The 9,819-nt window shown below is 38.1% G+C and overlaps 2 protein-coding genes across 2 annotated transcripts; one reads left to right on the top strand and one right to left on the bottom strand.

The window, feature by feature from the left end:
- Window positions 1-2,317: 2,317 nt before the first annotated feature.
- LOC140038370 (uncharacterized) lies at window positions 2,318-4,182 on the bottom strand. The gene is made up of 3 exons (XM_072083706.1): window positions 3,296-4,182; window positions 3,049-3,161; window positions 2,318-2,955 (listed from the first exon to the last, which is right to left on the bottom strand). Exons 1-3 carry the CDS (start codon window positions 4,180-4,182, stop codon window positions 2,318-2,320), a joined length of 1,638 nt encoding a protein of 545 aa, XP_071939807.1.
- A 1,132-nt stretch (window positions 4,183-5,314) lies between these two features.
- On the top strand, window positions 5,315-6,555 carry LOC113736429 (uncharacterized). Its single transcript, XM_027263387.2, has 2 exons — window positions 5,315-5,471; window positions 6,006-6,555. The coding sequence occupies exons 1-2, from the start codon at window positions 5,360-5,362 to the stop codon at window positions 6,344-6,346; spliced, it is 453 nt and encodes a 150-aa protein (XP_027119188.1). The 5' UTR covers window positions 5,315-5,359; the 3' UTR covers window positions 6,347-6,555.
- Window positions 6,556-9,819: the final 3,264 nt, after the last annotated feature.

Here is a 9,819-nt window from a genome sequence, read left to right as displayed (position 1 = left end):
CTCAGACTCAGAGCCCTAATTTTCGTCGGACACCAGTTTGAAAATTAGAAATGTTGGGGAGATCGGCCAGGGCTTCCCCTAGCTTCTGTATTATTCAGTAAGGCAGAGGACAGGAGGGTGGCCAAGAGAGGCGGAGGGCATAAATTGGTAAGAAATTCTGCGGGGAAAGCAAAATTTTAGCCAAGAGTTTTGAGAGAGAGTTTGCCAAGAAAGAGAGAGAGAGAGTTTGTGAGAGAGATAAGAAGAAGCAAAATTTCACGAGGAGGCAAAATGAAGTTTTGAGATTTCACTTAAGTGTTTTGGCAAAGAATCTTCCGCCAAAATTAAACCACGTCGTTTTGTGTTTTAATTTTTCTTGATGTATCTCACATTTTCACAAGTGTTATGATAGAGAGCCTAAAGATACATTATTATTTTTATATCAGATAAAATAAAAAAAAATTAGAGCATATATTATTAAGTTGATAATAAGTGTCATAATAAAAATGCTATAATGACATAAACCAGTAAGTGTCCTTATAGACATGTCAGAAAAGGCCATTTTTGTTGTAGTGTGTTTTCTATTTTCCTGACTTTCTTCAAATTCCAAACTTCTTTTTTTTTTTAAGTTATAATCTCTAAATCCCAAAAACGTAAATTAAAAATTTAAGCTCATAATGTCTAATTCCAATGGACGTGAATTTTGTATAATTTTAGAATATTGTGGTATTTTTGGGTTGGATTTAAGATTAGTTTTTGGTAGATACAATTGAAATTGAGATGAAATTCATTTGTTGCAACTTATAATTTAACATTTTTATTTCTGAAAATCCAAATTCTTTGAAAACATTAAAATTTTCATCATATAAAATCTTAAATTAGTCCATTGTATGTCTTATTTTGTACATATATATTCATATAAATTATTTTTTTAAAAATTCATTGAACCAAGATTGAATCGGTCTAACCGGTTGAACCTCTATCCGAAAACCTCATCGGTTCAATTAAGGTTCCAAGTTTTAAAACATTGGAAAGAGCTTAGACTACAAATGATGCAATAGAACCAAACTTGGAACTCATATTTAGGGAAAATTCTATGATTCCTTTAGGGAATTATTCCTTCAATTTGACTATCTCAAGAATGAAAATTAGCTATATTTTGAATTATTTAAATTGTTGCAATCTAAATGTCAAAATTACTTATTTCATTATCCAATGATATATTTAACTTGGGGTCAGTATGAAATCTAAATGGAATGCTAAAATCTCCCCTATTTAGAAGTATTTAATGTATGGGCAAAACTTAAAGAATAAAAAGAATACACAATTAGTTTTTTTTTTAAACAAAAGATTATCTTATTAATCAGAAAAAGCCAAAGTTACAAGCGTCCATGCTTAAAAACTAGCCCTCCCTCACAACAACCTGGCGGAGGGATGGCACTCCTAGCCTATCTAGAAATAAAGCTCCTCGCGCTAAACGGGGCAAATCCGAAGCTGCCAAATATGTATCGTCACGGGCCTGCTGACAACCAGAATTTGTCAATATATCCGCGACCTAGTTCGCCTGACGGTAACAGTGAAGAATCCGAGGAAAATGATGCGCCACCCCCATCAATTGCTGCACCTCCGTGTGAATGCCCCATGGGCAATGTACTAAGTGATTCAAGATACGAACTAAAACCAACGAGTCCAGTTCAACGTCCAAGGTATCGATGCCCCTCTGGAGACACAACTTGACCCCAAACAACAGGGTGCGAGCCTCAGCCTGCATGCTCGAAGCCAAACCGAAACTACAGGAAAATGCCAACACCATCCTCCCCCCCCAATCACGCAGCACCCGCCCTTCTCCACTCAAGCCAGGGTTACCCTTCGAACAACCGTCCGTGTTAAGCTTTAGACTTCCATGGAAAGGTCGCACCAATTTCACCAACCTATGTGAAACCGCCGGTTTCCATGTTGATATGGCCAAATGGAACTGGATCCACGACCACGACGGAACCCGGCAGTCCGGAAACTGGATCCTAAACAACTGTAGCATCTCTGAGAAGATCAGTTGACATACCTGTGCCCTTACAATTCTCTTGCCCTCATACTTCATACCATTGCGAGCCTTCCAGAGATGCCAGCAGATCATCAAAGGGACAACCTGATGGACAAACCTCAAAAGTTTATTCCGTTGCTGTCCCTCTCACCAGGCTGCCATACATACGCGAAACGAAGACCCTGACCAACCTACTCCAACCGGAGCCCCAAAGAACCTCCACACATACTGTGCCAATACCCCATCACCAAACAAATGCTCTGTCGTCTCAATCTCAGGAGATGGGCAGCACGAACATCACGAAGGTCCCTGAATCCCCAACTTCCATACGGAACAATCCAAGGGGAGGCGATCCCGCAGCAGGCGCAAGAGGAAAAATGAAACCCTCAGCGGCACCACTGGATGCCAAATGCGATTGAATAGCGGCGAAGGCGTAGAATGATACTGGACCAAGGAGAAAGCCGTCTTGAGCGTAAAATGACCCGATGACTCCGGTCGCCAAACCATTAGATCAGGAAGCAACCCAACAGGTGGGTGCATTCGGCCAATCTCCACAACTATATCCAGAGGTACCCATTGTGAAATCCTGCGGACGTCCCAAGAACCGCCTTGCACAAATTCTGCCACCTTGTGGTCCGACACGCTATCCAACCGATCCGCCAGTCTCCCAGTACCTAGCCAATTGTCAAACCAAAAATTAGAGCTCCCGGACCGGATGATCCATCTAATGTGCCTCTCTGCCAAGGCTCGGACTTTCACCATCCTTCTCCACCCCTCTGAGCCCTTCTCAGAAAATACCAGGTTGGGGTGCGCCACCCGGCAAAACTTTGCATGCATAAATGAGGCCCACAAGGACGACTTGGAATGAAAATTCCACCATAATTTGATGGAGGAGGCCCTGTGAATATCCTCTAGTAGACGGAAGCCAACCCCCCCTTCTTCGCACGAAACACACAAATCTTTTCACCGAATCCAATGGTGTTTGGGACCTTCATCAGTCGACCCCCACAGGAAATTAGAAAAAATACCTTCCAGCTGCTTGAAAATAGCTTTGGGGGGCGAAGCCGCCATCAATAGGTACGTCGGCATAGCAGAAAGGACATGTTTCAACAACACAATCCTCCCACCCTGCGACAACAACCTATTCTGCCAAGACAACACCCGTAGAATGATGGCATGACACAACTCCCCAAAAATATCCTTCTTTCGCCGCCCACAATAAAGAGGAAAATCGAGGTACTTAATCGGGAACGGCTTATACGAGAACCCCGTTACCCTCTGAATTCCCAGTCTCTTGGACAGAGAAACCGTCGGGTGCATAAAGAAACAGCTCTTTCTCGCATTGATCCTTTGCCGGAAACCGCCTCATAATCAGTTAGTACCTGCTTCACTAGCTTCAAGGATTTCATCGAGGCACTGGAGAAGATCAACACATTATCGGCATACCCCAAGTGAGACACTTGAGGACATCCCCTGGGGACACGAAACCCCTGAAACCCCCGATGACTTTGCAAATTATTTAGCGACCTCAATAACACCTCAGCCCCAATGATAAATAGCGCAGGAGAAAGAGGGTCCTCTTGACGAAACCCCCGGGTTGATTTAAAAAAACCATACGACGACCCATTTACCACCACTGAAAACCAGACATTTGATATTAACCTCCAAACCATATCTACCCACCGCTCTCCGAATCCAAATGTTCTGAGCACATTGATCAAAAAAGGCCACACAACCCGATCATAAGTTTTCATCATATCTAGCTTCAAAGCAACATTACCTCTCCTTGCAGCCCGGCCAATCGAAGAGACCAAATCCTGAGCTAACAAGTAATTGTCAGATATCAACCGTCCCCGGACGAATCCACTTTGGTTCTCCGAAATTATATTGGGGAGAACAGAAGCAAGACGATTGGCCAGAAGCTTAGAGATATTCTTGTTGACAAAATTACACAAGCTGATCGGACGGAACTCAGAAAAATCCTTAGGACGTGCAACCTTGGCCAGCAAAACTAGAGAAGTAGCAGTCACTCGCCTGGGCAATTCCTCCCCACAGAAAAAACTTTGTACAGCGCGATATACATCCTCCCCAATTATGTCCCAAGAGGAGGTGAAAAATTTTCCAGTAAAACCATCAGGCCCAGCAGCACTATCCCTGTCCATCTTAAAAATCACCTACCGAACTTCTTCTATAGATGGAACTTCTTGTAAGACCACATTGTCTGCCTCCAAGAGTAAGCGTGGGATGACCCCAAGAGTCGCAGATAAGAAGGAATCCTCCTCCTTCGAGAAGAGTACGGAGAAATACCTAACTGCTTCCGCTTCTACAAGCTCATCCTCAGTCACCCACTCCTGATTACAGTCATGTATCCTATGAATTACTGCCTGCATACGACGTTGTTTCACCACCGAGTGGAAAAACTTTGTGTTCCTGTCACTTAATTGCAACCATTTGACCCTAGACCGCTGCTTTCACAAGGATTCCTCCATACTTAGAGCTCGACTAAGATGAGCCTGGGCCTGTTGTAGACACACCTGAGCTTCATCCGTGCCCCCGTCCTCCATAGCTTGCTCCAGTCGTGCCACCTCTGCCCCAGCCTCCCGAATATTGGCAGTGAAATTACCTACTCTTACCCTATTCCAGGGTTGAATACACTTCCTTAACCGTTGTAGCTTCGAGCATAGGACGTGCAATGGCGGTCTCATGCACTCTTGCTCCTAGGATTTCCTCACCATCCCCAAGAATTCCTCATGTTCAGCCCAAGCATTTATGAATCGGAAGGGCCGGGGTTTACCACAAAACATGTTTTTGTAATGCAAAACGTAACATAATTAAATAGCCTTCCAATCATACCTCTCTTGGAACTATTGCAAAGTTTGGCATGTTCTTCCTTGTTTCTTTTCTTCTTCTTCCAAAAAAAAAAGAGTTTGACAATTTAATCAATTTGGAATAATCATAATCGATCGAAGTAATCAGCAGAGTCCAAATTGTCAACAATACTTGGACATATTGTTGAATATTGGACATGATCATTATCCTCTCCATAGTTCTCGAAGTCTATGTGTCTTTAAAACATGTAGAAATTGGAATAAACGCTTTTAGGTACATCTTTCTATTTCATAACTTTCACTAAAGGGACTGTAATTTATGATAATATGGACTTTCTACCAAGTGCAAACAATCATCTCTTCATCGTCCAACTACCTGGTGGGCCGACTCCCCGACCCTTTTGACAGAAATGTGGCAAAGATTTTCCTATAAATAGAGACCACTCTATACCAGCTTTCTCATCCTTCCAAAAACCAGTTTTTCAATACATAAGTTTTCCCTGAGCAAAAAATGGGTTCAAAGACACTTCTTTTCCTTTTCATTTCCTTAGCTATAGCTTTAATGATTACCTCAGAGGTTGCTGCTAGAGAATTGGCTGAGACTTCCACTTCTGTTGACAATTGTAAGAATTTATTCTCTAGTTCAAATTTTATCATTTTTTCTCTTTCCAAATTTATATGGATCTTAAAATTTTGGACTACACAGTTTAACATTTCAGATAGATTTTGGTCGTGCATGTGAAGCGTCGGAGTAGAAAAGCTACATAGCTAAGGTGTACATACACCTTAGCATGGTGTACATGCAATTGTTTTGCCTTTCCCAACGTGGGGCTTGGAGTATAGTGCAACTGGATCATTTTCCTGTACTTGTTGTGTCAAAATAAATTTTACACTATTACTTCTCTATGCATAAAACATACTTTTTATTGAAATTTTGAAACTGTGATTCACTATGGTAAAACTAGCCATTAGTTAGTAGTAATAATCCATTTTAAGGATATCTGTACGATACTAACTTGACACAGATAAATGTTCAAATGATTACGATGTTTCTTGATATGCTGCCTAAAAAAGTGTGGACAATTCGGTCCAAACCTTACATTTCAGAATTGCGATTACGGTAACTAACGCCTACGCCGTATTTTTCTTCTTTGCAGCTAATGCAGTTGAGACTGATGGCTACGGAGGGTACCGTGGAGGAGGATATGGAGGGTACCGCGGTGGTGGATATGGGGGCTATCCAGGAGGAGGTCATGGAGGATATCATGGGGGCGGATATGGAGGGTACCCGGGTGGTGGCTATGGCGGACGTGGCGGTGGCGGCCGTGGTGGTTATGGAGGATATCACGGGGGTGGATATGGAGGGTATCCTGGTGGTGGCTATGGAGGACGTGGTGGTGGTGGCTATGGAGGACGCGGTGGCGGCTATGGAGGACGTGGTGGTGGCGGCCATGGTGGACATCCTGATGAAGCTGTTGATGCAGAGACTGCGAACTAATAAAGCTAGGTTGTGATTACCCATCAATGCTTAAACAGCCTCAGTAGTTTGTAGTGTGAAATAGAAATAACAGCTTGATGAGTGATCATGTAATAAGCACCTATGTAATATGCACCTATGTAATTGTGTCTCTTGCATGAGCACTTCTGATGTGATGGCAAAATATTCTCATGCATTATGAAGCAGGTTTACTTATTTTTCACTAAAAAGTTGAGTAATGTTAACATTGAGATTATTTTGAAAACCTTTTTAGAATGATACTATACCAGGTTTTGTAATGTAATTTACATTGAATAAGCTGATAACAAATCACTAGAAATGTAAATAATTGAAAACATGTTCATGAAGCGATAAAGAAAAGAAATTTTTTTTTTCCAAAAAAAGGCTATCCAAATTAGCAAGTATTTCAAACTAACAACGAAATCATGGATACTTTTTGTTGGATTATTTGTACATCAATTAAACACTAGATTGCTGCTTTTTTGGGGTTATACTTGATTAACCAATATAATACAAAAAATTTTCAATAACGCATATGACGAATTCAATCTTCTATCCAAACCAAATATTTGATCGGATCTAACTATACAGAAAATGATGTGAATAGTATGCAGCGGATTTTGTTTACTTAATTAGTTTCACGACCAGGGTCTTCTCTAATCCAAAGATTTTTGGCTAATTGATGTGGGATTGTTTTTGCACAATTGTATGACCAAAAATTTGAGAAAATCTTCGTACTATGGTCTTGGAAGTGATGTTTTTAAATAGACATTCAATCGTAAAAAATTGCATCTCAAAAATTCGGTCAAATCCTATCAAAATCAGATTTGAGCGGAAACAGGTGAAAATGGACAAAACCTGATTTTTTCCATTCTCATATTGTGATGACTTTTTTTCCCCTTATCTTCCTTTGATATTTGGCTAGCAGCAAAGAACTAATCTAAAATCAAATTATAAACCCAAATTGCAAGAAAAATTCCATTATCTAAATTCTTTAAACCCATTTCTCATGCAACTAATTTGTTGAACATTTGCAATCAAATAAGAGAAAGAAGGGGAAAAATAAAAGAAAAGAGCAAAAAAGGGAAGAGAAAAGAGAGTTTTCATGTGAGTTTATTGTGTGATAAAAGAAAAGAAAGAGCTATGGTGTAATCTAGATAAAGAAGAAGAAAAAAAGAAAAAAAAGCAAAGCAAGTGATGGCCTCTTTCTTCAGCAACTTCATTTTCCCCTTCTCCACCATTCTTCACAGCAGTATCTGGACCACACTCCTCCTCATTTCCCGGCTGATTCTCGTCGTGGTTTCTTTCTCAAAAGCCGTGAATCAAAATTACTAATAAAAACCAAAAGGTTTTGGTCAGAGAACAAGAAATTGACGTATAGATTATACTATAGTAAATGACGGCCGCAACAAAGAAAACAGCAAGGAGTTAGGTTTGAAATTCATTTGCTTTGGATACCCTAAAACTTTTATATAGTTGTGTTTTGACCCTTGTAGTTTTAGCAACAAGTAAAACTAACCCCTCACATTTTCTAAATTACATTTCTACTTATAGCTTTTAAAATTATTTAACAAGAAATTGACGTATAGATTATACTATAGTAAATGACGGCCGCAACACAGAAAAGAGCAAGGAGTTAGTTTGAAATTCATTTGCTTTGGATACCCTAAAACTTTTTTATAGTTGTGTTTTGACCCTTGTAGTTTTAGCAAAGTGTAAAACTAACCCCTCACATTTTCTAAATTACATTTCTACTTATAGCTTTTAAAATTATTTAACTAGAGTCCCTTTGGACTAAATCTAAACTCATCAAATAACTCTATAAAGTTGTAAACCACTAAGTTAAAGGGAACTTTTATATATAATTTTCATTATATATCATTAATATATATTTATGATGTATTTATGATATCATCCGATTTGACTCTTGAGTTAACTGATCGAACTTATTGACTCCTAATCTCAGATTTCAATCGAGTCGCTTCTTGGTCTGAGTTTCAAAACATAGAATGGAAGTTTTAGCCAAAACCTAAAATGATCCTAATCTTATCCTTTCGAAGTGATTTTTTATGTGTTACTCCATCCATTGCACAGCGGTCACTATCACTAAAAATCGCAGACGCCGAGTCCACTTGAGTATAAAGTTTTCAAGGAAATCAAAGTAATAGTGGATGGTATCCAGGAGATAATATACTTCAAATTTGGAACAAGAATCGACTGTACAAGTCTTAGGTTCCGTTTGATAAAACTGAATCTGAATTCTGAAGTCTGAATTCTGAATTCTGAAATCTGAATACTGAAACAATTAATTCGCTAAATTTTAAGCACTGAAAAGAAATATATGAATGTTTGAATTTTAATGTTAAACTTATTTATGTTGTTTGATAAATATTTATAACTGAATGCTTAATAAGTTTAATTTGACAATTTTGCCCTTATATCTTTTCTTTCAAAAAAATAGAACCTACAATTTAATTAGCTTAAAATTGTCAGGCATGAAAATGATAATATTTATTTTTAAATCAAATTAATATAAAAGATGAAATATATTATATAAGGAGTAAGGAGAAAAAATGAAAGTCATTAAAAAGGGAGAAAAGAGAAACAGAAAACCGTTAGATAGAAAATATCAGGTTGTTTAATTAGATAAGAATTTTGAATATAATTAACAAACATGGATAGATTTGGTAGATAAGATAAGATAGTTGAAATAATTCTATTGATTCTTATCAGAATTAACCATTCAATTAGAATTCTTGTGCTGAAAAAAATACACACAAGTTCAGCACTGCTTAACAAATTCAGTAGATGGATTTTCATTTATCAAACACTCAAAACATCTAAATGTCTGAAAAGGTTCAGTTTCAGCACTATTTTATGTTATCAAACAGACCCTTAGACAAACAAAACAGTGTAAACTTGACTTAACTGACCAAAAGTTCAATACTCGATAGTATACTTGGCAATTGATCGGGTTGGAAGGGTTGATATTAGGTTTTCACTTAAATGGGATTTATCCAACCCGCTTAACTTTAGATTGGGTTGATTTTGGGTTGGATCATATTGGGTCATTTCAAACCCATGACCCAAATATGACTCAATATATTAATTAATACATTGTGATATATAAATTCTCTCTTATACATTTACACATACAAAAAGATTTTTTTTACATACATAAATACATTTTCAAATGCATAAATATATTTTCGCACACTAACACACTTTCACACACACAAACCCACACTCATTTCTAAAACTCATTGAAAATACATCATAAATACAATAATTTTTTATGTTGTTTGTATTGCGAATTTTAGATAATAAATTGTACATTTAAATAGATTAGCTAAAAAAATTTGTTTGCTTTATACTTTTTAACACCATTAATTGATTGAAACTTATTTTTGTCACAACTTATTTAACACTTTTAGTATTTGTATTTGCTCTATTGTAAGTTGTAATATTCTGTA

The sequence above is a fragment of the Coffea arabica genome, chromosome 3e, assembly GCF_036785885.1.
Source record: "Coffea arabica cultivar ET-39 chromosome 3e, Coffea Arabica ET-39 HiFi, whole genome shotgun sequence".
NCBI classification, from domain to species: Eukaryota; Viridiplantae; Streptophyta; class Magnoliopsida; order Gentianales; family Rubiaceae; genus Coffea; species Coffea arabica.
This window is presented reverse-complemented; position numbering and strand designations above follow the sequence as displayed.

Bases quoted from the DNA above. Each gene is read 5' to 3' on its own strand.
- LOC113736429 (XM_027263387.2), top strand. From the start codon at position 5,360: ATGGGTTCAAAGACACTTCTTTTCCTTTTCATTTCCTTAGCTATAGCT. The intron at 5,472-6,005 runs GTAAGAATTTAT...TCTTCTTTGCAG, and splicing joins TTCCACTTCTGTTGACAATT to CTAATGCAGTTGAGACTGAT.
- LOC140038370 (XM_072083706.1), bottom strand. From the start codon at position 4,182: ATGGACAGGGATAGTGCTGCTGGGCCTGATGGTTTTACTGGAAAATTT. The intron at 3,162-3,295 runs GTAACGGGGTTC...TTGGCAGAATAG, and splicing joins AGAGACTGGGAATTCAGAGG to GTTGTTGTCGCAGGGTGGGA. The intron at 2,956-3,048 runs GTATTTTTTCTA...CGTGCGAAGAAG, and splicing joins TATTTTCAAGCAGCTGGAAG to GGGGGGTTGGCTTCCGTCTA.